Source organism: Thermobia domestica, chromosome 18 (genome assembly GCF_964235325.1).
Source record: "Thermobia domestica chromosome 18, izTheDome1.hap1.1, whole genome shotgun sequence".
In the NCBI taxonomy this organism is placed as follows: domain Eukaryota; kingdom Metazoa; phylum Arthropoda; class Insecta; order Zygentoma; family Lepismatidae; genus Thermobia; species Thermobia domestica.
Genome location: NC_137471.1, coordinates 86,562,909 through 86,590,493, shown reverse-complemented (window position 1 = coordinate 86,590,493; position 27,585 = coordinate 86,562,909). Strand labels below are relative to the sequence as shown.

The 27,585-nt window shown below is 36.3% G+C and overlaps 1 protein-coding gene across 3 annotated transcripts in view; it reads right to left on the bottom strand.

Moving 5' to 3' along the window:
* Positions 1 to 464: 464 nt before the first annotated feature.
* LOC145675746 (uncharacterized) overlaps positions 465 to 27,585 on the bottom strand; it is a 190,565-nt gene continuing 163,444 nt past the window's right edge. For all 3 annotated transcript variants that reach the window (XM_081746391.1, XM_081746393.1, XM_081746392.1), the window contains one exon: positions 465 to 3,223. In XM_081746391.1, coding sequence (XP_081602517.1) covers positions 2,919 to 3,223 — 305 coding nt within the window. In that variant the 3' untranslated portion in view covers positions 465 to 2,918. The remainder of the gene's footprint in view (positions 3,224 to 27,585) is intronic.

Here is a 27,585-nt window from a genome sequence, read left to right as displayed (position 1 = left end):
CAACTTCACACATAAGAATCTTACACAGAAGATTTCTCTCCTTTCTCTTTTACTTGGACACTATTTTGCAAGAAATCTACTTATGGAGTATAAACTTATATCATTCTCAATATCTCTAGTGTTAGAGTGAAAATTTCGTATTACAATCTTTAGGGTATTTTCTGTCAATTCCTTCGTTAATATTGTCTATGAACTCATAAATTTAGCTTCTCGTATAGGGTAAGCGTTTTTAAAAGTAAGTAATCCGAAAAATGTCTCATAATACCATGATGTAACATTACATAAAATCACCGACAAAAGTATTGACCCTGAACCGTTGTTAAATTACATTGGATTATTGACAAAAGCGTTGTTATTTTATTTTATTAGTAACAATTTCAGGGTAATAGGAGAAATATGGTGCTAAAATAACAAGTGTTAATTGTTATTTTAGTATTATATAATTACTGCTGTAATATTGGTCTTATTACTATTTATTGCAACTTAACGACAATTTTATTTGGGCATCCTTACTAGTAGGGCTTGGATTTCTACGACCTATAAGGCTTGAAAATATGCATGCATTTATGTCATAAAATATGGCGAAATAGGTTCTAAAACGAGACAGAAAAAACAACAATTTATAAAGAACTTTATAATATTATTATGTCCTAAATAAATATCTTTACGCCCTGAAGCATAGATCCTAGCAAATTGCTAAAATCAGAAGAAAAAAGCTAATGGCTCTCTTCTCGTTGCCAATATTGGTAAGTACAGAGTGGCTCAAAAGTAGGTATACAGTCCCATAATGATCGGTCATAACATTTTATATAATTTATTTATTGTTATCCATACAGGTATTTACTTAGTTTCTTCCTTATCCATTCTTAATTTATTTCCACTTACATCTTAAGCTCGGAACAAACCAAAGCAAATAAACTCATTATCTTAATCAATTAAAATGTCATATACTTGATAGACACAGGTCTGTTTACCTACTTTTGGCCACTCTGTATATTTCTGAACAATAAGTTACACTCGTCTAAAATATGACCAAAATATGCTTTTACTATGCCCTTGAGCTGAAATATCCATTTGGCCTACATGATGAATAAAAACCACATTTTCGTATTCACAATACTCAGAAATGTATTTATATTTAATCAGACATGTAAAAGGATGCCAGAACAAAAAATGATGTCATGGAAATCCGAGCCTCATTTATCAGTAACTCCATGAACTTTGCCCTGAAAAAATTTACAGGGTATACCGGTTCATGCGTACCGATCAGAGGTAGTCTAAAACTGGCAGAAAAGACATACCTTAACTAGTGTAACAATGTACAGTCTTAATAATAATCATAATAATAATAATAAACAAGAATCTGGCCATCACTCCTTGAAAATTTGTGTACAGTTGGAATTAAATTAAACGAGTGTGAATTTGACTTGGCCAATTAATATTTTTATTCAGAGCCAAATTATTATTAAGAGCCAAATTATCACTATTCAGAGCCAAATTTATCTTTGTTCAGAGCCAAATTATCTTTATTCAGAGTCAAATTATTAGAATTTCCCATGTATGGTTACCAGAATATAACTATGACCTTGTAAAGCCTGATGGGAAGCCAAGATTTTTTAAAAAGCAAGACTGTACGATCATTACTCGGAGATTAGCTTATTAATTGATCGGAATTGATCGTCCCATTTCAGCGTCAAGACTATATGAGACGGTACCTACTGCTTGGGTTTGTTTCTGAAGCAAGTTATGGAAACGGAATCGGTCCCCAGGTTTTTTCACATACCCATTTGACAGAAGTTGGGTAAATCCCTTTGGACTTCACTTCGACTAGGCTAAAATGGGGAATTAATTCCATTCTACCAAGGATAGAACCAGGGTTTCACGGGTGGTAGGCAAACACTAATGACTGCGTCACAGCTGGTCTTATTACTAATGTTCTCATAGTCAACATGACCTTTTGGCTCTACCTACATACAATACTGTGTAAATGGGTCAGTTGCAAGTGACCGAAAAATGATGTAAGAGCACGATACACTATCACGATAGAAGAAGGGACAAAGATAACAGATGGAGCAAATACAGGAATGACGAGGAGGGGAATGGCATGCGATCGGCAAGCAGTGACATCATAGAGATTGCAGTTGGAAAAGGATGCCCCGTAAGTACCGTCTACACAATGTGGTCGATATGTTGCTTCTTCTGTTCCACACGTTGGAAAAGTCTATAGTAAGAGGTCGCCTAGCACGACTTAAATCTACTGATTTCACCACCCAATAGAACGCAAGGATGTCGCGCTATATGCAGAACATGTCCTATGTTGTCGGATTACCGCCAAGTTTCGTTTAGTTGATTGTGCTATATTATAATTGCTATTCACATTACCATTTAATCCGAATAATTGTTATCGTTCGTGTTATAATCATTTAGAGCGCTGTTGTGTAGCGTTTTTTTTCTTTTGTCATTAATTCACCATGTTTTCAAAGTTTGGCAATATTGTTGGTGGACTTCCGCTATTTGACATTTTCTCAAGTGTCCGTTCGTAAGGCACATTCACGCACGAATCGTACCGAAATCTCCCGACGTATCAGATGTGAAGCAAAACATTTCCATGATTGCTGTATTGCCCAGCCGTCACAAATAGTTGCGGTTACTACAATCCCCAAGAATCTTTTATTTCATCTCTGATATATCGGAAGATATCGGTCGATTCATGGAGTCGCTTTTCGAACAGACACTTGAGATTTACGTTTCATAGTCCGTTAATCGCCCTGTGAGAACACTGCATGGCTTATCGTCGACGGAACTTGTTTCTTTAAATTTTTCCAACAATTTTTGAAATGAAAAAATTCAGTTTAACGTTCCACGATTATTTCTTTTAGAATAGCGGAGATGGATGTTTAAGATAAGTGAAAGATGATTTAAGAACCGGTAGAATGAGAATCTGGGAGTAAACGAAAGTACCCGACTAAACCCACGGACACGATGTTGTCCACCACAAATTTACTTGACCAGGGATCGAAACATGGACTCCATACTTCAGAGGTAAGCGCTCTTCCACTGAGCCAAAGTGCCCTTCCAACAATTTTTGCACACAGGGAATCTGATGTGTGCACGCTGGGGATGCAGTCTGTTGAATTCAGTAGCCACCTCTTGCAGACTTCGTCCATTCTATAGTAAGCAAAGTGAATTGGATACGCTCCTCTTCGCTCAAATCCATAGCAATCTGAAACAAAACAAGAAAAAGATCTTTATTTCCCTATATTCCCAGACTTATGAGACACCCTTCAGTAAAAAAGAAAAGAAAAAAAGAAATGGATAAAGCTGAAATGCACACGCACGAGAAAATAGTGAACAGAGATGCGATAAAATGAGTCTTTAATACATAAGAGTCCTCATCCCGGCGAAATTAAAATACCGCTAATTTTACTGTAATTATGTGATATCTTCAAATAGATAAAAGATAATCGAAATGTGGAACAAGAGCGCCCTAAACAATATCATTTTACATGAGATACCGTTATCACGACTCACTTATCTGCTTTCGATTTCGAGCCATTTTGAAAATCGGCATTTATTTTCGTGTTTCTAAACGGTTGAAAACGGAAAGCCACTAGGTGACTTTTGATAACGGTACCTCATGCAAAATAATATTGTCTAGGGCGCTCTTGTTCCACATTTCGATTATCTTTTATCTATTTGAAGATATCACATAATTACTGTAAAATTAGCGGTATTTTAATTTCGTCGGGATGAAGCCTCTCAACACTGATACACTTCGTTGTATATTTTTTCGTTGCTTTATCCAGATTAACGTGGGTGTCCTGGATGTAAGAACTGCCGACAAGAATCCTGGTAAAAGATTTTCTTTTTTAAGTTCACCCATATCTCAATTTGCTATTTAAAAGAAATGAAAAAAATCACCTTCAAATAGGTAACTTATATACATTCTTTTTTTTTTATTTCAAATCCCAAATCCCTGCAGCATATCATACAATAGAGTAAAAGAAAACCAGGGCTGGAGAGGGAGGGAAACAGACATTGAATAGAAACTAATAAATTCATATTGTTTCTCTTTTAACCCCTCATAAAGTTGCTGATGAAATTAACATGTCCCTTGAGGTATTACTTCACACCACGCGCCATACTTCTTCCACTTTCTTCCCCTTTTTTTCTATCTTATTCCTTTCCTACCTATTTTCTCACGTAGTTTCTCCTCAGCATTTTTCTGATTGCCTATTTACCATTCTCTTACGTCCTGAAGGAGAGAAAAATCAATCTAATTTTTCTCCATTGTATTTTTTTTTTTTTTTAGTGTTTCCTTTTATGAAAAGCGGAGACTGTATTATAACGTCTCTGTTGTTGTTATTCATAACTTTTTTTTTGTTTTTTTCTATTTTATTCCACTTTATGCCATTTCTCTTTTGTTTCTCTAATCATATTCTCTCTTTCAGTCCTCTTTTATCATACGTCTTCTTTTACCCTACACATCAAGAATAGTTTCAAAGGGAATACAGTAAAGAAAAAAATCACAATATGGAATTTAAGAGCCTAGCTCTTGATAGTAGACCTGGCAAGCATACATACACATTTATTCTAATTTACTCTTTCACCTATCTTTCTGACTTTCTTAACCATATTTACTTCTTCCATTTTTCTATATCATTTGGTTTCCCTTTTCCTTTCTTCTAAGTTATCACTTGTTACTCTTTCTCATCATCGTACGAAAAGGAAAACAAATGAAACACAACAATTTAACAATGAAAATTTGTTACAAATCACTTCTCCCCTTTTTCTCTCTTTAGCTGTACGTTGCAAGGCATGGTAGCTTAGTGGTAGAGCGCTTCCCCAGCCAAGTAAATTTGTGGCAGACAACACCGTGTCCATAGGATTTCTCGGGTACTAACGTTTCCTCCCACATTCTCATTCCACCAATTTTTCCGTCATTCACGTGCCTAAACCATCGCCTCATTTAGCCTAAAGGATATAATCGTGGGATGTTAAACTGAAAAAAAAACTTTGTTTCATTTTCATGTCATCATAATAAGTATGTAGTCATTATTGGTAAATCACTTCCCGAGTTGCTTCCGTGAACCAAGGTCTTCTTCAGTTAACCTTCTCGTGCTGACGTAGAAATGTTCTGGTTTAATATCGTCCATCACCATACCTTCTAGCATCTCCCAGATGATACAATTCCTACTCAGCTAATGTCTCAACCAGTATCTCTCCATCTTTACAATAACATCTAAAATTGTTCTTTTATCCCCTGCCATTTCTCATTGGTTTTCCACTCGACCCAGCCAATTCTCTTCATCCTTCTTCACACACGCATTTCAAAGATCTCGAGTATTCTTCATTGTTTTTGCTTAGTTTTCATATTTAGGGTGAATGGAGAACAATATTCCACACACACACACACACAAAAAAAAAAGCTTTTTCCGCTCGTCTATTACTCTAACAGCACAATTACATACCAGGCATATGCCTATCATGTTCCCTCAGGTACATGGGAATGTGTCCAGCATGTGCCTTATATACTTCTGAGAAGTAAATCACATGGATGGCAAGTGATAGTCACAGTCTATGTCGCCCCTAGGCACATGCCTGACATGTACCTGGGGAACGTGCCTAGTATATTCTAGGAATGTTCCCCATGCCGTAAGGGTCAATGAACAACAAAATTACTCCCCCAAAATATGTTAAATCACCTATATGCGTAATGTGTTTACATTAAGGTGAGTCTAAACAACACTTTAAACAAGTAAAAAGATGTAGGGCTACCCTAGCGTAGGGTAGCTTGTACTGTTAGGGTAGATAGCGTTTGCACCTTTGGTCTACATCAGTGGTTCTCAAACTTTCCAATAACGCGGACCCCTATTCATTCAGAAAGTGATCTGCTGATCCCTTGCAATGCTATCTGAAATTTCACATGAAATTAAAAAATATACTAATTAGAATTACTACTGACAAGAAAGAGAACAAGAAAAATAATGCAATAAGTAATTTAGTATGAAGATACATGGTTGAAACTACAGTAACTTTCAAGACTTAAAATCATTTTTTTTTTTTTTTAAAGAAAACCCGCTTGATAAACAGTTTTCAAATGTGGGGTCACTAATGTGAGAAATGAAATTCTTTGTGTTTTCCATAATTGCCTTGAAATCTGAAATAAGTTTTGTCACCATCAATCTTAAGTCCGATTTCACATTAAGAAGATTTCGTTTTAAGGTTTTAATACTGCAAAGAGTAGAAACGATCTGCTCAAATAAATAATTGGTAGGGAAAAGCATCAAATGTTGCAATGTCTTTTTAGACAACTCTTCATACTCACAGCGCATACACAACCATAAGCTACAAAGTTCATTTTCTTTGAAAACGTTTTTCCATTAAGTATCGCAGGATATTCCAATAGCAGTTCTTGTTCTGTATTAGAGAAATTGATACCTCGTATGTCATGGATTTCTACATTAGTGAAAGGATTTTCAGTCCAACCTTTACCAGGTTGTGGGAGGTGGAAATATTCTCGAACACTTGCAGCTAATGCTTTCAAGTGTCCTACAAGTGTTTTGTGCATATTTATTGTTATGTACTCGTACTGCCCACAGCTGCAGTTTCTTAATCTTAAAAATACTTCTTGCATATCAGCTGTGAGTTCCATTTTATTACAACACATTTTAATTTTTAGGCGTCTTGAACCCCTGGACCGTTCCGACCGTTCGATTTCCGCATTAAACTGTAAGTCCACATCTCATATATTCTCTGTGCTGAAAAGGGACTCTAAACTTAACACCTAGACTACCATTGTGTATGGAATTTCATACACACGACTCTTCCGCGCAACGTCGCATGTATGATTTTTCCATACACAAACAATATTTTGAACTTTTGTCGTATTTGTTTCATAGAGATGTATGCAATTAAGAAGTCAAAATTTAATGTCCACACCGCGTATATACAAAATCATACACAAAGGAAATAATACATTTATGCGCCTAAAACAACGGCGAAAACAAAGTATTATTGTCAAACTGTTGCGCACAAGTGATAACAGCCAACAGATATGGTGGCAGTCAAGGTGTTAAACAAAGAAAGAAAAAATCAAGCACGCAAATATAGAAACAAGTAACAAGCAAACAAAGAAACAAGCAAGCACGTAAACAAACAAGTAAATAAATAAGCAAACAAATCACCGAAATATGTTATAACTCTTTTTTAAAACCTAGGGGCCGCGGTGGCTCAGTGGTAGAGCGTTCACCTCTGGTGCTTGGGGTCTCGGGTTCAAACCCTGCTCCCGCCAAGTGAACTTTGTGGTGGACAAACACCGTGTGCGTGGGTTTTCTCGGGGTTCTCCCGTTTCCTCTCACTTTCTTCATTCCACCATTTCATTCATTACTCATCATCACCGTCTCCTTTAGTCTAACCGGCATAACCGTGGGACGTAAAACTCAAAGATTTCATTTCGTTTTCTTTTTTAAAACCCTAATTATTTATGACCTACAAAATATATGTTCTCTTCTTTTGTCAGTAATACATGAAAAATAGAGTGGTGGTAGTATTCCGTTGCCTTCCACTACGCATTATCCTAGTTGTTGAAGTGACTCTGGCCATTCCTGGGTCTAGGATCTAGGAACTGGGTTTGGGCCACCCCAAAACTTCCTAACTCAACATACACTTGTACAGTCAGCAACAATATTAAGTATAGGTTGAAGCTATACCTCCAACTCCAACCTATACTTAATATTGTTTCTGACTGTACACTTTTTCGATAAAACTATACTTGTTTAATAGAGAAATGATTTATGTAGCATGAAAATTTGATCTTACACTTCATCTGTACTCTTTATCTTATAAAAACAATTTAGTTCTATCATATTTTTCTGAAAATATAGAAGGAAATATTTTACAATTAAAATACTTATCACCTTTTCAAGTACCGAATAATATCCGTTCCATATTACATAGACGAGTGGATCGTAGTACTAGACACTCCCCTCTGCCCCAAGCTCTCACCTCTTCCAACAAAAATATTTAGGTAGATCTAACGTCAAAATTGCCGTACCAATCATTTTGATTTCCGATAAACTTTGCTAGTCGAAGAACTGCTACCTCCTCCCAGACAGGGGCGTCATTTCAGAATTCGCTTGATGGAGGCAAAGCACCACCGACATAAGAACTTCACGTTTTGTACTAGTATATTAGTAGACAATCGATTAAAGTTTATGTATCTCTCAAACTTTGGGGGGAGGGCAATTGCCCCCTCCTGCCTCCTAAATGACGCCCCTGCTCCCAGAACACTCTTCGTCTGGCTACTCAATTTAGACCAATGGGGCCACGGTGGCTCAGTGGTAGAGCGTTCACCTCTGGTGCTTGGGGTCCCGGGTTCAAACCCTGCTCCCGCCAAGTGAACTTTGTGGTGGACAAACACCGTGTGTGTGGGTTTTCTCGGGGTTCTACTGTTTCCTCCCACTTTCTTCATTCCACCATTTCATTCATCTCTCATCCTCACCGTCTCCTTTAGCCTAACCGGCATAACCGTGGGACGTAAAACTCAAAGATTTCATTTCAAAGATTTTTCAATTTAGCCCAATTCGGTGAGATCGTTCCTCCTGGTATTAAACTACCACTCTAAATTTGACTATAGCACACAGTTCTCCCCGCCCGACACATAAGTCTATTTGTAAAGGCAGTGTATATCGGGAAGAGGAAAGAGCTACACAGTGACTTCGTAATACGTACAGCTAGAAACTCAACAAATCCACCAAAGACAACAAGTAATCTTCCATCAAATCTCGCCTGAGGACAAGATTCCCATAAAATACTAGCAGGAAAACAGAATAACTTTTGATACTTTTTTTTTTCCTTGCATTTCTTTCCACTCACCCTACAATGTTTTCATCGAGAGCGTATGTGGATATATGTATCTTCATATGGGGTGAAAAGAGTCAACTTCCACCCCCAAGGGTGAAATGGAAAGACGGAGGATTATCTTACAGAGCTTATATTAGAACTCTTAATCTTAACTCGTAATTTACATGTTTGTCTCCCCCTGTTTTATAACAGTTACATTAAGAATACAAGATGACATTTAATGTCGACGGATACATGCAGTGTATAGGATACATATTTACCTCTGAAATTTAAGATGCAATTTGTATATTATATATGATTAATGTACATTGGTGTAGTGGAGAACATACTCGTTATAAAGAAAAGCGTATACCAGTACACTTTAAGATTTTACAAAGAATTAGGTCTACCGCTAAAAATGATGAAATCAGGTTCATGTTACATTATGTTGAAACACTACAATATACTTTGGAGTCTGTTTTCAAACAGATTCTAGGTAATTTTATTGAAAATATTATACCCTCTCCGCTGTTGTAGTGGTTAACGCACTCTTTCCGTGCACTGGTTCATTCTTCGTGGAAGAGGCAATATATTGCGGTGGTTTGGATTCCACTTCAAGTATAGGTACACATCTCATATAGGCTAGGTGAATTCGGTGATGATAAGAGACGCTGAACTTCAATAAATAAAGAACATATTTTGAGTGATTTTATCGCCTCCTCAAAAAATAAATAAATAAAAATAAAAACTCGAGTTTCAATTTGCCAGACCTCTTTGTTCAAACTTCATAGTAGTTCTGAAGATTGAAGTAACCAGATGGATTTTTAGGGAAAAAAATAAAGAAAACGAGTTTCTCAAGTAGCTACTAATTTTTTCGCTCAGGCCGTTTGCACAATTTCAGTTGTAAAAGGTGGCAAACTTCTATTATATTCATATACGGAGATTGTTAAGGGTACGACAGAGTTTGAACCCCATTTTGTCCCTTCCAGAGGGTGGTCAGCTTTGCTCTGTCACATGGTATTTCGTTATTCAAGAATTACCTGCGTCCCGAGACAATGCGCCTGTCTCAAAAAAGAGTAACAATCTATCTCGCAATTTCATTATGTATATTGCACTATTCATATATCTACCAAAAAGAAGAGGTTACTACGAACACCTTTCCAAATAACACCACATCTAGCTAACCTGGCTATTTCTTGCAAAGAGGGGTGCCGAACTAGCGAAATTGCCGACTATTGAGTGCTTCTGAAATAGAGTTTAGCACATACAGTATACTATACTTTATTGAATCTACCGCTACATACATTACCATAGAAAAATAAATAGAAAAGCTTAGTCCTCGAGGTTGTACATGTGCTGAACTTTCAGTTGCCGCAATGTAGATGCTCAACGGCGGCATGCTTAACTACAGGATTGCTTTACAAGTAAATAATAAACGGAAGCCACAATAGTGATACATGTATTTTTCCACAGTTACGGTATATAAAAAAAAAATGTTAAGACGTCATGCAACAAGGACCAGATATGAGACTGGATTACTAAGAGATTGAACACTTACGTTACCATATTTCACGGTAGGATGGTAGAATTGTGGTCAAACATCATCTGTCGATCGTTTCCAACCCCATTGTTGATCGCTGACAGAGAATTGGCAAAATTGATTTTCATCGCAGAACGCAACAGAGTTTCAACAATGCAATGGCATCTTACAATTGAATCTTCGTCTAATTTATAGTTTTGTAAGCAGATGCTTCCTTTCTTTGACCTATCAGTACATCCTCGCACTAAGCAACTATTACTGGAAGGCTCGTGCTAATCTATGTCGACTGATATCATTGAAATATTTAAATGGCTGGGTCCTTTCACTCAGAACCACCACACGTTCCAGGCTTGACGTTGGTCCTGATCAATCCAATATTGAGTGTACACATATCTTTCGATCCCGTGTATACTGCGCTATAATATGGTATTCCTAGCAATTGCTAGAGTACACGCAATACAGAACCGGTGTTTGCTGACCTCTACCACATTTACAAAGCTCAATTATCCAATATCGAATAAATTCCTTCAGCAACTCCCAGCCACGTCTACGAAGCGTGGTCGCCCTTGTACTGCATCTTCACACCAGTACCTACACATAGACCTCGATCGTTCGCATACGTTCCGTATTTTCATAAAATCGTGTTGCCCCACTAGTGTCTATTTACTTAAATGTGAGCAATACACTGTAAGTTTTGTAGAATGCTCATTACCATCATGGTAGAATGCTCATTATCATCATCATCGTCTCCTTTAGCTTGGAGCACGTCCTTACTGATATTAAGTTAAAGTATTCACTGCAATGAGTAGGCAAGTTAAATTAAAATATGAGTATGTGTGTGCAACCGAACTAAATTTAAATATTATATGAACAGATGAGATGGTTATAATAGTGTATTTTGCAGTAAGTATGGTTTCGTGCATTTTCACACGGTGCCCATTATCGAGCAATTTCGCATAGTCTTCTTTATCGGATTAATCATTCTGCAGGTGTTGTACATTTTCACACAGTCTACCTGTCAATCACGTGATTCATTACGTCAAACATGTTTCCACTAAAGTGTTTTCGGAAATTTATATCACTTCTCGACTTTCAGGGCATTCTACAGCTAAGTTGGTCAAAAACTGTAGTTTCGGAAATTAATGTATGTCAACAATAAAGTAATTCTCAACAATGAATAGTAAAATAAGCACTTTATTAATCAAATCGGAGCCCATTGTTCAGAAAATAGGAAGATAAATTAAATAAACTCTTAATTTGTGATTGTTCTTTTCCTGTTCTTGGTTATTTTACTCTACAAGTGCGTAGCAAAAATTCTGTTTTGATTGAGGATTTGAAACTAGGGGTGGCCACAGTTTCCGGAAAAACGGAAATATTTTTCCGGAAACCGGAAAATTGAAAACGGAAGACGGATAATTTTCCGTAAAACGGTAGACGGAAAATTTTCCGAAAAAACGGGAAACCCGAAAATGTAATTTCTGGAAACTGGAAAACTCTTTTTCCGGAAATGGCCATCCCTATTTGAAACCAGTACTGAGGGACAGCGAGTAATGTTTTTTTTTTTTTGACGTTTTTTTCCCAATTGAACACCATACATGTAAATATAGGAAGTACACATGATAAGACGTTGGTTATACCAGTCTTGTATGCATTGCTGCCAGATAAAACAGAGCGAACATATAAGCAACTACGTTTTGTAAAATGTAGTCTGGCCGGAATAAATCTCGAGTGCTGAAAGTGGATTTTGAGCTTGCTGCAATTAATGCATTGCGTGTGGTGTTTTCTAAGTCACAGGTTTCCGTTTGCCATTGCGATTACAACCAGAGAATCTGGCGGAAGGTTCAGAGTATAGTTCTTGTTGAAGAATACCTCCACAATGAAGATGTACGTCATCATGTTCATATGCGTAATGAACTAGCATTAATAGCATCAAGCAAGATCGATGAAGGTTGGCTCATTGTCATGAAGGACTGTCCACGTGACCAGAAAATCGAAGAGTTCAACGATTATTTCATTGAACAATGGATGGTCAATCCAAACATTCCAAGATAAATATGAAACTGAAATGGTCAAAGACACAGAACAAACAACCCAGTAGAAGGCTGACTAAGTTAAACAGAAGCATATTTAAGAGTACACCACATATCTCGAAACTTGCAAGAGTATTGAAAGCAGATGCAACATCTAGTTTTCATGCTCTTGCGAGCAGGGCTTAGATTGCAATCTGGAGAAGCATAGAAAATCAACTTACATCCGTCTTGACGAACGATTGCAATTAGTCCTGGAGAAATTAGAAAATGGTGGAAACCGTAAAAATGCTTGAGAAAATTGAGCTAACTCCAAAAGGTGGAATAATGTTCTATGAATTGTACAAAATGAATTGAGGATGTGCAGAAGTATGAAGGTTCACTCGGGAAGATGACAAGGTTCTTCTTAGAACCGCCTTGGGGTATGGAGCTAATTTGTGTTTCACAAATAACAACGTTTTTCTATGCTCTCGGACGGGCACATTTTTCTTCAAGTTTTGAGTTTCCTGACTGAATTCTCCGACGTGCTGCTTATTTTATTTTTTTTTATTTATTTTAATTTGTGATTACTCTATCTTCTATTCCTAATTATTTTAATTTTTGATTATGCTTTTCTTGTTCTTATTTATTTTCATTTGCTATTTTGTTTGCCTTTATCTATTTCAATTTGCGATAGTTTTTGTTGTTATTTTTCTCTTCTTTACCGTAACTTCCATTTGCCCATTTTATGTTCTGTGTCTTGTTCTTAGTTCACATTTGTTCTGTGTCCTCCCTCCTCCTAAAGTGAAAACATTCAGGATGAATCACATGATTGACAGGTGGACCGTGTAAAAGTGCACGACACCTGCAAAATGATTAATCCAATAAACAAGACCATGCGAAATTGCTAGATAATGGGCACCGTGCGAAAATGCACGGCACCTTAAGCACTAATATACGAGATTTGGTGTTGGTCTTCACACACGTGTGTAATTGCATGTATCCCTACCGCATAAGATGTAATCTATCCTTAATTCTCCCTCAGAATGAAGATATTTAAGTTATCTAAAATTATATATATACAACCAGCATTACTTATATGTCAGTAATGCAGTGTCGCAACAGATAGTCTAGAATTTGTCTAGCAAATGTTATATAACAATATTGTTACATAACATCTAGGATTATATACATGTAAAATTATACCGCATATGTTTGATTTGTATTATTTCATTTAATAAAAAAGAAAAAAATCTTTAAATATGCACTTCGAACATAGTTATTCATCTTGAAGTTTTGATTGCATAAAAAAAGAAAAAAAATACTTTTTTGAAAGCGTGAAATTGATTTTTCTTAATAAAACAAAATTGATGTTCACTTAAAGAGTTTCCTTTCATAATTCTTTTTTCTTTCTACTTCATCTTTTTTTGTTTTGCTTTTCTTTCAAGAAAAGTCCTTAAACGTTTGTTGCCCTCCCCTTTCAACGACATTGAACTACATTTTGCTTTTTTTAAATTCTTTTTTTTTGGTGAAACATGAATACATAACCATCCTCACCACTAGCTCTTTTCATTTTTCCGTTAAATAATAATAATAAAGAAAAAGAAATGAAAAAATAAAACGTCTTTTTTCTTTTCTTTTTCTTTCTTGCCTAATTAATTAACATCGTTTTATTTAAAAAGGCAAAAAAAGGAACAAAAATCTCTCAACGCCATCTATGAATGAAAAGCAGAAACTAAACACACAGAGGCGAGAAAATTACTTAGAAACCAAAAGCAAGTAAGTCTTACGTCGTTTTTTTTTTTTTTTTTTTTTTTTAGTGTGTGGGTGTGATAAAAATAAAAAAGAAAACTTGAATGAAAGATTTTTAAGAGGTGGAAAATACGGAAAATAACTTTTTTTAAAAAAAGAAAAGATTTTTAATTCATTTTTTTTACCTCTTAAAGAACAGAAAAACAACTTTACGTTGTTGTTGTAGTAGTAAGTAGTAGTAATAGTAGTAGAAGTAAGTAGTAGTAGTGTGTCTAGTAGAAAAACGCTGAGGAGAAGAGAGAATCTCTCTCACTCTTTCTTAAGATTAGATTAAGCATTTTGTTGTACGTTCTAATTAAGTTCTTGCAAAGCAGAGAAACGAAACCAACGTTGGGGTAGGAGGGGAGCAAGGATTATTCAACCCAAGTATTCGTTAACCCCTTTCTCCCACTTTCTTTTCTTTTTGCAAAAAAAGGGGGGGTTGAATGTTATGGTGTGAAAAGGAGCTAAAGGAAGTGTTATTTTTTTTCGCACCGAAAAGAAAAAAAAACAACTAATTTTAGAGAAAAACATAAGAAGAAAATGGTGGGTGAGATGTTTTAACAAAAAAAGAAAAAAACTTCTAATGAAATAAAGAGAAAAACCATTCGTCCGGTTAAAGAGTTTTTAAGTAAGCAAAAGTCGTTTAAGAAAAGATAAAAAGGGGAAAGGGGTGAAAAATAAATGGAAGGATAGATACTGTATGGTAACTTGAATAGAGATAGTGAAAAGGAAAAGGGAGATACTAAGGAAGGAAGAAAAAAAAAGATTGTCTACAATGAAGAAAGAAAGAAAGAAAGAAAACGAGAAGTTTGGTAAAATTAAGCAAGAAATTTACCTAATTTAACACGAGAAAAGAGGCGAGAAATTACACACCTTCTGTATACCACTTTAAAAAAGGTTACGTTGCTGAAGCATAATAACCAGCACTATGAACTTCTTGTATACGTGTAATCAAATGAACATTAGTGATCTCTTGAATGCATAATTCACTTGAATGCTACAGTTTTATACACTTAACTGTAAAACTTATTAAGAATCAGTAGAAGTTCTAGGATCGAAACATCAAAATAGTTTTAAACTTTGGTTTTAATTATTTATTTATCATTAATTATACAGAGTGGCCAGAAAGTCCCTTTACACCTGAACTAAATGTGAGTAACAATGTAAGATATGTAAATGTGGGTTCAAGGAAATGTGAATCTAAATTAGAGTTATCAAGGAATTGGAGTTATCGATCGATATCCAACTGTGTAAGTTTATCTTAATCAAACTATTGTCAAACCATTACAAGGTGAAGGTCTCTCCAAATCTTCTCCACAACTATCTACCATAATCCATCTATTTTCTTCTTTTTTCCCATACTACTCCACTGTGTTTCTTGCTTTCGTCGCGCCATCTTGTATTCTAATGAGGTAGTCTTTTCTCGTGTTTTAGTAATCAGTCAAGAGTTGTTTTTGTCCATTGTTTATCACATCTTCTTGTATTAGTCAAAGTGGGCCGCGGTGGCTCAGTAGTAGAGCGTTCGCCTCTGGTGCATGGCGTCCTTGGTTCGATCCTAGATCGCTTCTAGAGAGCTTTGTGGTGGACAAACACCATGCACGTAGGTTTTCTCGAGATTCTCCCTTTCTGCCCACTTTTTGATTCGACCATTCTCACCACCACCGTCTCTTTTAGCCTAGCAGGCATACTTGTAGGACGTAAAACTTAAAGATTTCATCTAATTTTCTTTTTGTATTAGTCAATAGTATATATAGCAACATGGTAATGAGAGAATGATATAATTTTCTACCTATATTGATGAAGTACCTTCCCCTTCTTTCCCAAGCAAAACCTCAAATGACACTGTCGGATGTTCAGAGCACAAGGAATTAGTCCAATTACCAAACTTGAGAGAAAAAGAGGCATAAAGTTGTACATGGGAAAGTTAACATTGCTATTCACATTATATTACAATATTTTATATGTGTAACGCAAATATACAATTAAATATTTCGGTCCCAGTTCGTTTAAAATTAGTATCAATCAAAACTTACCACGATAATCATTTCAATAAAGTAAACTATTTTTTATTCCTTTTAAAAATTGTATTTCCTTAAGGGGGGCGCGGTGGCTCAGTGGTAGAGCGTTCACCTCTGGTGCTTGGGGTCCCGGGTTCGATCCCAGCCCCCGCCAAGTGAACTTTGTGGTGGACAAACATCGTGCTCGTGGGTTTTCTCGGGGTTCTCCCGTTTCCTCCCACTTTCTTCATTCCACCATTTCACTCATCTCTCATCATCACCGTCTCCTTTAGCCTAACCGGCATACCGTGGGACGTAAAACTTAAAGATTTAATTTCATTTTTTGTATTTCCTTAATACTTACAATGTTAGAGTATCATTCATTTCACAGAAATTAAAAATACACTTCAATCAACTATGGCTTTCTCACTTCACTCATTATATCTTTAACAGCATAAATAACACAAGTTTTATCATAAGAGAACCGGACTATTGTCTTAGCTGCATTAAAACTAAATATACATAACATTATCGTTGCAATCTGGACATGAATTTTTTAAGAGCTGAAAGAAGCTTCAGATAGAGATACTAAAAATAAAATCTGACCCAAAATGACAAAAAATTTCCCTTGTGTACTGTACACGCCACACGTAGAGTATTTTCAGCGTACATCAAGAGATCTGCCAATGAATAATGCAAATAGTGTACTACTAAATAATAATAATAATAAAAAAACACCTACAGAATTGTCAGTAGACCTGTAAATTGTCCAATCCAATAGCATAAGATAATGAAGAAGAAACGAAAATATAACCATCTTTGTCAAGTCATTATGTTTCGAGAAGACAGATTATTAATTCCTTGTATGAGAAAGCATTATTTTACCTTTCACATCATTAAGAGGAAGAAAACAAATTAACATATCGCCATGTGGGTAATATATTATTCATAATTTGATAGGGAGAAGAACAAGGTAACATCATCAGGAGATAACATAAGGGCAGATGTTGGAGAAACCAAAAAAAAGACAATGAAATGATTTGTGTATTTAGATGAAAGGATGGATGATGTGTGTTATAATTTTTTGGAAGAAGGAGATATAGAGGGGTGGTTTGAAATATTTGGCGAAGGGGACAAATGGAAAAATCGGACGAAAAGAAGAAAATAAAAAAGAATTGTAAAAAAAAAGGGTGAGAGAGAGAAAGAGTAGGTGGCATAACTTGGGATTTTAAGTGGATTAAGTCACGTGATCAAATGATGAGAACCAAGGGCGTGGTTCTTCTCAGAATAAAAAACAGAATACTTCCCCCCTCCTCTTCAAACCTTCCTCACAATCTCCATAAGACCCAGTTGCATGTTGATTATGATTTTTTTTTTGTTATTGTTGTTGCATTGAGGAACAGACAGAAGATGAGTGTCATATATTTGTAGATATATCAACTGCTCACTCACTAGGTGAATAACAAAATAACTTTTTTTTTTTTTTTTTAATGTGGCGAGGTGTAGCAAAAGTTCATGAACCATTTGCTCACCGATCTCCCCTTTCTCCCCCCCAACTCAGCCAATTCTCTGCTTCCATTAAAGCCGTGAATGAGATGCAAAATAAATTAGTCTTTTTCTCCCAATTGTATGGCGAAACCGTTTACTCCTATTCAACATGCAACTTCGTTCCTTTTTGTCTAAAAGGGGAAAAAACTATATGAAGAGATAACAAAAAGGAAAAAAAATATCCTTAGAGAAAGATTAATAGGTTGGTTTGTTTCCAAAACAGACCACGTTAATGTTATGGATATTTTGATTTTTTTTTTTAAGGTATGCCACTACAAATAATTTGTATAGCTATACATACAAGACTGTTGAGCAAAATTGCCCTGAGACGTGTTTCACAAAAAGCAAAGGTGGAATTAATATATAGAAATAGTTATCAAAATAATGGAAACACCTAAAGAAAATACAACTTTCCTTATTACAGTGGTTGCGAGGAGTCGTGAAGCTTGACCAAGATTTACCAATTTCAACACCCAATTGAAATGCGAGGGTGTGTCTCAGTCGTCAACCCTATCCATGAAATGTTGCCAGTGTCATCTCGTGGGTTATATGGAGAACATCTTCTAAGGGTGCAATGTTGTCGGATTGCCACTAAGTTTCGTTTTGTTGTTATTGTTGTTGTTGTAATTTTATATTATGCTATTATTATTGTTACTGTTTAATTCAAATGATTGTCAGTGTTCGTGCTATAGTGCTTTAAGTGCTTTTTCTTTTGTCGCTCGTTCGCCATGTCTTCTAAATTTGGCAACATTGTTGGTGCATTTCTGCTGTTTCACTTTTACCAAGCGTGCGTTCGGAAGGCAGCTCCACGAATCGTACCGAATTCTTCCGATCCATCACACGCGAAGGAAAGCAGATCTATCATTCTTGTAGCGCACAGGCTTCACGAGCCGTCGCGGTCACTGTAACACGGTATCGAACTATCATTAACCTGTTCAACAGCTCGGATTCTTTGTGAAATGGAGCTATATAATCCATGAATTGTTTTCAGAGGGAATATTACTTATCCAGTGCTATACTCACAAGTCAGTTCCTTCAGCGAAAATGAAGGAAGATATATTCCTCCGAAGTTTGAGCTCGAGAACTGACAAAAGGTTGAGGTCTGGGGATAGGGTGAGTCACAGAATGTGTTGTAGATCATCTCGGCGTTCATAAAAGTACGCTTCAATAGCTCCAGCAGTGTGAATTGGCATATTGCCATCTTGCAAAATGACATCATTGGCAGGGGAATATCCGTAATTATACATTCCACGTAATACCAGGAAATTGCGGTCCACAGCATCACAGAGAAGCCACTGATGTTTCATAGGAAAGGAAGGACACAGTTCGGAGCACAAGGTTCTGTGGACGTCTGCCATATATAAACACATTCTGTTGTTTGGTAATAGATGAAAAAAAGATCACATCCGGTCATATTATAGATTTCCAATCCTCAGTGCTCCAGTTTCCACGTTCCCAGTATCATCATCTTCGTGATTAAACATTCTTGGGGTGACTAACGGTTTGGAAAATACAACCCAACTGCAGATATTCAAGTTATACAGCGTCGGACTGTAATCGTCGCAATAGTTTGTTCCAAGAGATAATTTAATTCTACAGTCAGTTTTGCCCATTCGCTCTACGACCCTTCGTGATAATCCATCTCAATGCTCCACGATACCTGTCAGCAGGCTTTTCTTCCCTCCGTTCACTATTACTCTTCGTCAAAGTAGTTTTGCCGTGAGTTCTCTTGGATATCATCACCTTGAACACTATTCGCCTTGTTAAGAGAGATCTCCTAGTTTTCATCACCATCGTCTGCCCGCTTCAACACGTTTCTACTCCGTCTGACATACTAGAGACGATCACCTACGCACTGCCAACAAGTTCAGGCATTGCCCAGGCATCCTTAATGTTATCAGCTTACAAATCTTTCTTGTTGCAAACTAAAGGTGCTGCAAACTACTTCTTATTTTGGTGATCATGTTTAAATAATGTCAAAAAACATCTTTTTTATTTTTTTTTATTTTATTTTATTCAACACAACAGGCTCTAGGCCCAGTTACAGTGTTGTTCCTTACAAATACATTTACCCTTAGTTATATATATATTTAAACAAGGTTATACATTTATATATTTTCATTATTACATATTTTTAAGGCTATTCTTGTATACTGTCTCCGACATTCCAAAAACATCTATAGAAGCTATCCTTTCAATTGCATTGTAGGAAGCACTCATTCTCCATATAGGAGACTTAGCGAGGATATTTGTTCTTGCCTTTCTGCAGTAAAATGTACTGGTATTTCCTACGCGGGTTTTGCCTGATGGGACATGCAATTGAACCTTCGAAGTAAGACTGGGACAGTCAATTTTACCATGTAGTAATTTGTGTAAAAATAAAAGATCCGTATGTTCTCTCCGTTGTTTCAACGTGTTCATATTGAAGTTTTGTACTATTTCTGAATATGACTCGTATTTTGGATACATACCAGTTTTTCTATAAGCAAGTAATCTCAAGAATTTTGATTGTATTCTTTCAATCATATCTATGTGTTTTTGTACTTTTGGTGACCAAGACAGAGTCGCATATTCTAATTGCGATCTCACAAAACAAAAGTAGAGTTTCATTAACGTAGCATCGTTTTGAAACTCCTTACCTATTCTCATAACAAAGCCAAGATTTCTGTATGAATTATTAACAATTGTTTCAATATGATGAGTAAAACTTAGTTTAGAATCAAATAGCACTCCTAGATCTTTAATAAAAGTAGGTTTCTCTAAAATAGTTCCTTCAATAGAATAGTCATATTTAATGGTGTTTTCTTTGCGGGTAAAGGAAAGAGTTTTGCATTTATTTATGTTCAACTTAAACTTGTTATTTTCACACCAGTTCCTAATATTACATAAGTCTATTTGTAGTTTTGCACAGTCTTCAAGCGAATTGATTTTGGAGAATATCTTAAGGTCGTCAGCGAATAGAAGAGTGTTAGAATAATGAATATAAGACGGTAGGTCATTTATCACTAATAGAAATAAGAGTGGACCAAGATTTGAACCTTGAGGAACTCCTGATAAGGCTGTGAATTTTTTAGATACATATCCTTTGTACATGACGGCCTGTTGACGATTTTGCAGATAGGATGCGAAAAAACTTTTTGCTTGCATAGAGAAATTATAAGTCGTTAGTTTTTGCAACAGTACATCATGGTCTACCAAATCAAAGGCTTTTGAAAAGTCCGTATAGATCACATCCACTTGACCCCCTCTATCCAATTCATTTGCAATAAAATCTGTAATAATGGCTAAATTAGTAGATGTTGATCTATTCTTTAAGAAGCCATGCTGATATACTGACATGACGGGTTTTACATGGCACATTATCCTCTTAAATATTACTTGCTCAAAGACCTTGGCAAATGCTGATAAAATAGAAATAGGCCTAAAATTCTGTATATTCTTCGCATCACAAGATTTAGGGATAGGACAAACTATGGCTTCTTTCCACTTGTCTGGAAACACGCTTGTTTTTAATGACTTATTTATAATTGTATGTAGAGGATGCTTAAGAATGTCTATACAACCCTTAAGAATGTACGGTGGTATGCCATCCGATCCGCACGATCTTTTGGGTTTCAACATTCTTATGGCTTCCTCAACATCCTCTAGAGCGATTTCATTTAAGAAAAACATATCTAATGTTTCGTAAGCTGTCCCATCAGGCATGAATCCATTTGTATCATAATGCGCTCTGTCATTACTATAAACCGAATTAAAATAGCTAGCAAATTCCTCTGCAATATCATTATTGTTTCTCAGTTCCTTACCATTATACGTAAGGAAGCCTGTAGAAAGATGCCTATTTTTACTTTTTATAAAATTCCAGAATTGACTAGGATCCCTCTCTACCATGTGTTCCGATTCAAAAACGAAAGATTTATACGCTAACGCTATTTCTGTTTTCAATTCTTTCCGGAGTTTACAAAATTCCCATTTGTGAAACAAAACATCACCCATACCGCTTCTCCATTTTTTATGGTGATAGGACTTACATTTAATTTTTTAAATAATATTGGACGTAAACCAACAGGGATAATTTTTGTTCAGAAATTTCTTAGAGGGAACACTTACATGTATCGCATTATAAATAATTTCATAAAACTTATCAACAATCACGTTAATATCATTCAGATCTTTGAGGCAGTCCCAGTTAGCATTTAGTAATTCATTGTACATTTTAGTAAAATTTGCCTTTCTAAAGTTAAAACCTTGCAAATTGTTTTACAGTTTATCTCTTATTGATAGTTGATTTAGGTACAATAAGCCTTCCAATGCAGGATGATGCCTATCTTCAGAAACCATCCATCTTAAGGTATCTAATAGGATTTCACAGATCTGGTCTAATATTGGAACACAAAAAGAAGTGATAATAGTCCCAACGTGATGAACATAGGATAACCCGAACATTTTTACAAGGTATTAAAAAAAGAAAGTACTCGTCTTAGTAGCACATGTAACCATCCCTAGAGGCCATACAAATAGCTAATCATATATATCGTGAGTATCTGGAGCATAATATCCGTCGCTCGCTGTAGATTTTGACGTAGCTCGCCGGTAGTCATTGCCGGAGCTCTCTGGTACTAAGGTACCCTTCCATCGTGTCCTATATATGCTCAAATAGAATCGAGTTCAAAGACAGAAAGCAAGGGCAGAAACGCTCGGGTGTTTTGGTACTATAGGAACTTACAAGATGGAAGATGGGTTCCATGAGGTCAGAGGACAGAATTGACGATGTCACAAATGTATGATACACTAGCCACACTCCTCCGAATGAAGACTAAAGGTAAGAGGAATTTGAAGCTTATTGCTCCATACCAGAATACCAAGTGTGAATCTTCTATAACGAGTACGAAAACAAATTGAACTTTCCCGCTCAGCTGTACATCTACGGACATGCAGATGGCCGTCGTGACGCCCGAGACAAACGGCTCTCATTCTTCGCCACTGCAGCCCTTCCCGATACCATCAAAGACGTTCTTGAGGAATGAGCAGGTATCAGCCTAACTCGCCTAATTGGTTTCTAGTTGTTAGCTGAGACCAGAAAAATTACAGAAATGTATACATATATTTTTAATGAATGAACTGAACAAAAGAGATATGCAAAGAATTAAATAGAATGCTATTGATTAAACTTGTGGATGCAATACGGTATTAAAAGTAAATATTCCTTTTTAGATTTCCAAAGTATACTACGCATATGTATCAGAAGCCTTTAATAGAACGGCAATTTCCGTCGGTCTGAATGTTAATAAACGTCGGGACAAAAACGGTAAGAGATGTCGAGAAGCGGTATTTTGGAATCGATTCAGCTCCCAAGAATAGGTTTCGTATCATCCGTTAATCCTCTATTCCAACTGGAAGTGGTAGAAATCAAGGGTTTCCGGTTTCAACGTTAATTCCCATAGAACATAAACGGTAACAGCTAGGTACAATCGTTTTTATGGATTCGATTCAATGTCTCAAGGAATCACACCCACCGTACACACTCTACCAAAACCGCATGTGATAGAATTTTATTACTACTTCACCTATAGTGCTACTATCGATTTTTCTCTGATTTTCCCTAAAATGAAAAAACAGTAAAAGATAGCGAGAAGCAGTTTTCTGTAATTGATTAAGTGTCGTAAGGATATGTACCCTATATATGATCTCTTACTTGATTTCTATAGTGTAACCGTTAGTTGTATAAATCTACTACCATTTCAAGGTTTGAATATTAATCTTCACATAGCAAGAACGATAAGAGAAACTCTTTGGTATGGCTTCAGTATCCCAGGAATAAGTTCTGTGTCTGGCGTTATTCATGTATTACAGAACTTACAGATCCAGTCCAATCAGTTTCAGTATTGATTCCACATATTTGGAAAGTCTACTGTAATTTCACTGGGGTTTATTTTGTGTGCCTAACATTTGCAAGGGCTCAAAATTCAATAAGAGGATAAATTTTGTTATAATAATCATCATCATCACCCCTAATAATAATCATCATCATCATAGGTATTCTGCCTTTATTGGCAGGTCACTTGCCGCAGCTGAGAAGCTTCCATGCTCCACGGTCCTCCGCTAACCTCTTCGTCTTCGCGTATGATCTTTCTGTTTTAATATCATCCATTAATTGTAGTCTCCTTCGCCCCCTCCCTCTCTTTCCCGCCACCATACCCTCTAGGACGTCCCTCATGATACAATCTCTTCTTAGGCAATGTCCCAACCAGTTTCTCTTCCTCTTGCTAATAATATCTAAAAGTGTTCTTTTCTCACCCACCATTTCTAACACTCTCTCATTCGTTTTCCGCTCGACCCAACTAATTCTTTCCATTCTTCTCCACACCCACATTTCGAAGGCTTCAAGTCGATTTTCATCACCTTTACGTAATGTCCACGTTTCCGCCCCATACAGTACAACACTCCACACGAGCATTTTATCCTTGCTTTTATTTCACTTTCGCATTTCATGTCATTACTAAGAATACTACGCAGGTATCGAAAACTATTCACTTGTTCTATTTTCTCCCCTCCTACTTTTATATTTGACACAGACCCCTTCGTTCCAATCACCATGGCTTTTGTCTTTCTAACATTTATTTTCATCCCATATTCTTCAAAGCCCTTTCTCATTTTTTCTAACATTTTATTGATTTTCTTTTCAGATTCTGCAACAAGCGCCATATCGTCTGCAAATCTTATGCATCTAATCATTCTACCTCTTACCGAAATGCCATCATCATCATGTAGGCTCTTTTTCACTATCTCTTCTAGATAGACATTAAATAGTGTTGGCGAGAGGCAGCATCCTTGTCGAACTCCCCTTCCAATTGCACTCTCTTCCGTCAGTTCTTCCCCTATCCTAACACTTACTTGTTGGTTCATGTATAAGTTTCTTATGAGTCTTCTATCTTTCCATTCCAACCCTATCTTTGTTAGAACTTTCAACAACAATTCCCAATTCACGCGGTCAAAAGCCTTTTCTAGATCAATAAATACAACATACATCTCTTTCCCTTTTTCTATAAATCTTTCACCGATCACCCTTAATAATCCATTAGCATCTCTTGTGCCCTTACCTCTTCTGAACCCGAACTGCTCTTCCTCAACATCTTTATTTGTTCTTCCATATAACCTTCTGTTCAGTATTCGAAGCAGAATTTTAGCTGCATGAGATATGAGACTAATAGTTCTATAATCCTCACATCTCTTTGGGTTCGATTTCTTAGCCATCGGTATCATGATCGTTTTCAGAAAGTCTCTTGGCCATTCTCCTGTTTCATATATTTCATTGCATAGTCGCCACAATTCTTTCTTTCCCTTGTCTCCTATATTTTTGATGAATTCGATTGATATGTTATCTATTCCTGTTGCCTTTCCATTCCTAATCTCGGATATAGCCTTTTCAAACTCATCCCTAAGAATACTAAATCCTTTATCATCCTCGCCTACTTCATTTTCCACTTCAACATTTAGGCTACACGGTCTATCCCTACTCTCATATAAGTCTTCAACGTATTCTTTCCACCTCCCTATGACCTAATTTCTCTCGCTGACTACCTTCCCATTCTTATTTTCTACTGCCATCATAATACTCCCTTGTTTCCTCCGAAATTCCATAGATTTCACCTCCTTGTACATTTCCTCATATTTCCCAGCTCTTTCTAATTCTTCTATGTCCTCGCATTTTCTTTTTTCTTTTGTAAACCTCTTCCCTCGCTCTGTCTGTTTCTCTTCGTAATTCATTATTTAACTTTCTGTACATCTTTCTGCCCTCTTCTGTATCAACCTGTTTCCATATCTTCCTCTCCCTCATTTTCTGCAACAGCTGCTCTGTAACCCATGGTTTCTTAGCAGTTTTGTGTTCGCGGTAACCTACTGTTTCTTCTGCAGCCTGCTGTAAGCAACATTTAATATGTTAGCACCGTGCGTTACTACCTGCGCCTATCCTTTCCTCGTTTGAACATTTTTCTTCGAATTTTTCAACGAAAAGATTTCTAATTTCCTCGTTTTTCAACTTTTCAGTATTCAACACTTTGTTACCTACTTTTCTTCTGCCTACATTTTTCAGTTGAATATCTACTTCGGCCAGCACAAGATTATGATCAGAGAAAATATCAGCTCCGGGAAGGGTCTTCGCGTTCTTTAAGCTATTCCGATACCTGTCCTGAATCATAACATAGTCTATCTGATATCTTCCGCCGTCTATTGGTGATTTCCATGTATATCTTCTTCTCTTGTGCTGATTGAACCAAGTGTTCCCAATTACTAGTAAATTCTGTCTACAGAAATTCACCAGTCTCTCTCCCCTTTCTTTTCTTTCGCCTAAACCATATTTGCCTACGATAGTACCTTCCAGTTTTTCTCCCACAACTGCATTGAAATCTCCCATTAGAATTATACATGCACCCCTAATAAAATTAGACTAAATTTACAGGAAAGTCGGAAGTTTGGGAGGTACGGACCTTCAGGACCTGCGTATGTCTCTGCCTAAGGGATCTTTAAATTAACTTTCCTAGGCATACAAGAGACGAAGGGGCTCACCCATGGGGTTTCGCCGGGTTCGGACCCCACAAAACTTCCTAATTCAACATACATTTGTACAGTTTATCAGTAAAACTATACTTGTTTAACAGAAAAATGATTGATGTAACATGAAAATTTGATCTTATATTTCATCTGTACTCTTTCTCTTATAAAATCATTCTAGTTCTATCATTTTTTTTCCTGAAAATCTAGGTGGAACTATTTTACAATTACTTATTGTAGTTTCAGGTGCAGACTAATACCTGTTCAATACTGCATAGATATAGTGGCTTGTAGAATTGGACACCCCGAACAAAAAATTTCTATTTGCGCGCCTGATGAGACGTATCCATGAATTGCGAAAGGTTTTCTTCTTTTCTAGTATAATATTTCATATGGAAAACTAACTCAGTGCGCCGATAACTTTGACAGATAAGATACGACGATTACACCAAAAAAAAAAAAAAAGAATTATATTGAAGTCATCCATAATGATGGTTAACGACCCAGAGCAAGATTATCCATTGATTGGTGGCTTGTTATTTTTGTCCTCGTTTGCCTCACTCCTGCCCTCTTGTGGTTTCCAAGAGCACCTGAAAGTGTATCATTTGGAGTTTCTTTTAGTGTAGAGGGGGGGGGGAGAAGAGATGTATATAGACGTTCTAATGTTTGAGATTTAATGCTGATGGCACACACACACACATATATATATATATATATATATATATATATATATATATATATATATATATATATATATATTCTCTTATTTTCTTGCCGCACTTCTGCAGTTCCTCCTTTCTGAGATCCTCCATTTTGATGATGTACGTTTCGTTTGTGACGTCATCAACAGAGCGGTCGCTTCTTCTGACTGATAAGCACCTCTTTGATCACTTTTGCCATTAAAGTCGAAAGGGTTGCAAACTATCAGAATATATATTCCAGTGATGACGGTGTTGTCAGAAAAACTGAACTTGTTTTCAACATGTCAAATTGAAAGATTAATAATTCGGTAAAAAAAATCGTTTTCTAAAAAAAAAAATGAAAGAAAGAAAGAAAGAAAGAAAGAAAGAAAACAGATAAAAATAATGTTTCAGTGGCGACTCGTGGCTTTGAAAATTGCGACGATCACAGACTTAATTAAAAAGCTTGAAAAAAATTGTGAATGTGCAGATGTTGCTACTAGATAATGCCTATAAAGTCGTCTTTCCTGAACAAAATCAACTTTTGATGCATTAAAAGCACTTATTTTAGTTGGCGCATCTTACCAACTGCATACAGGTAGAGAAAATGAATACAGTATAGAATA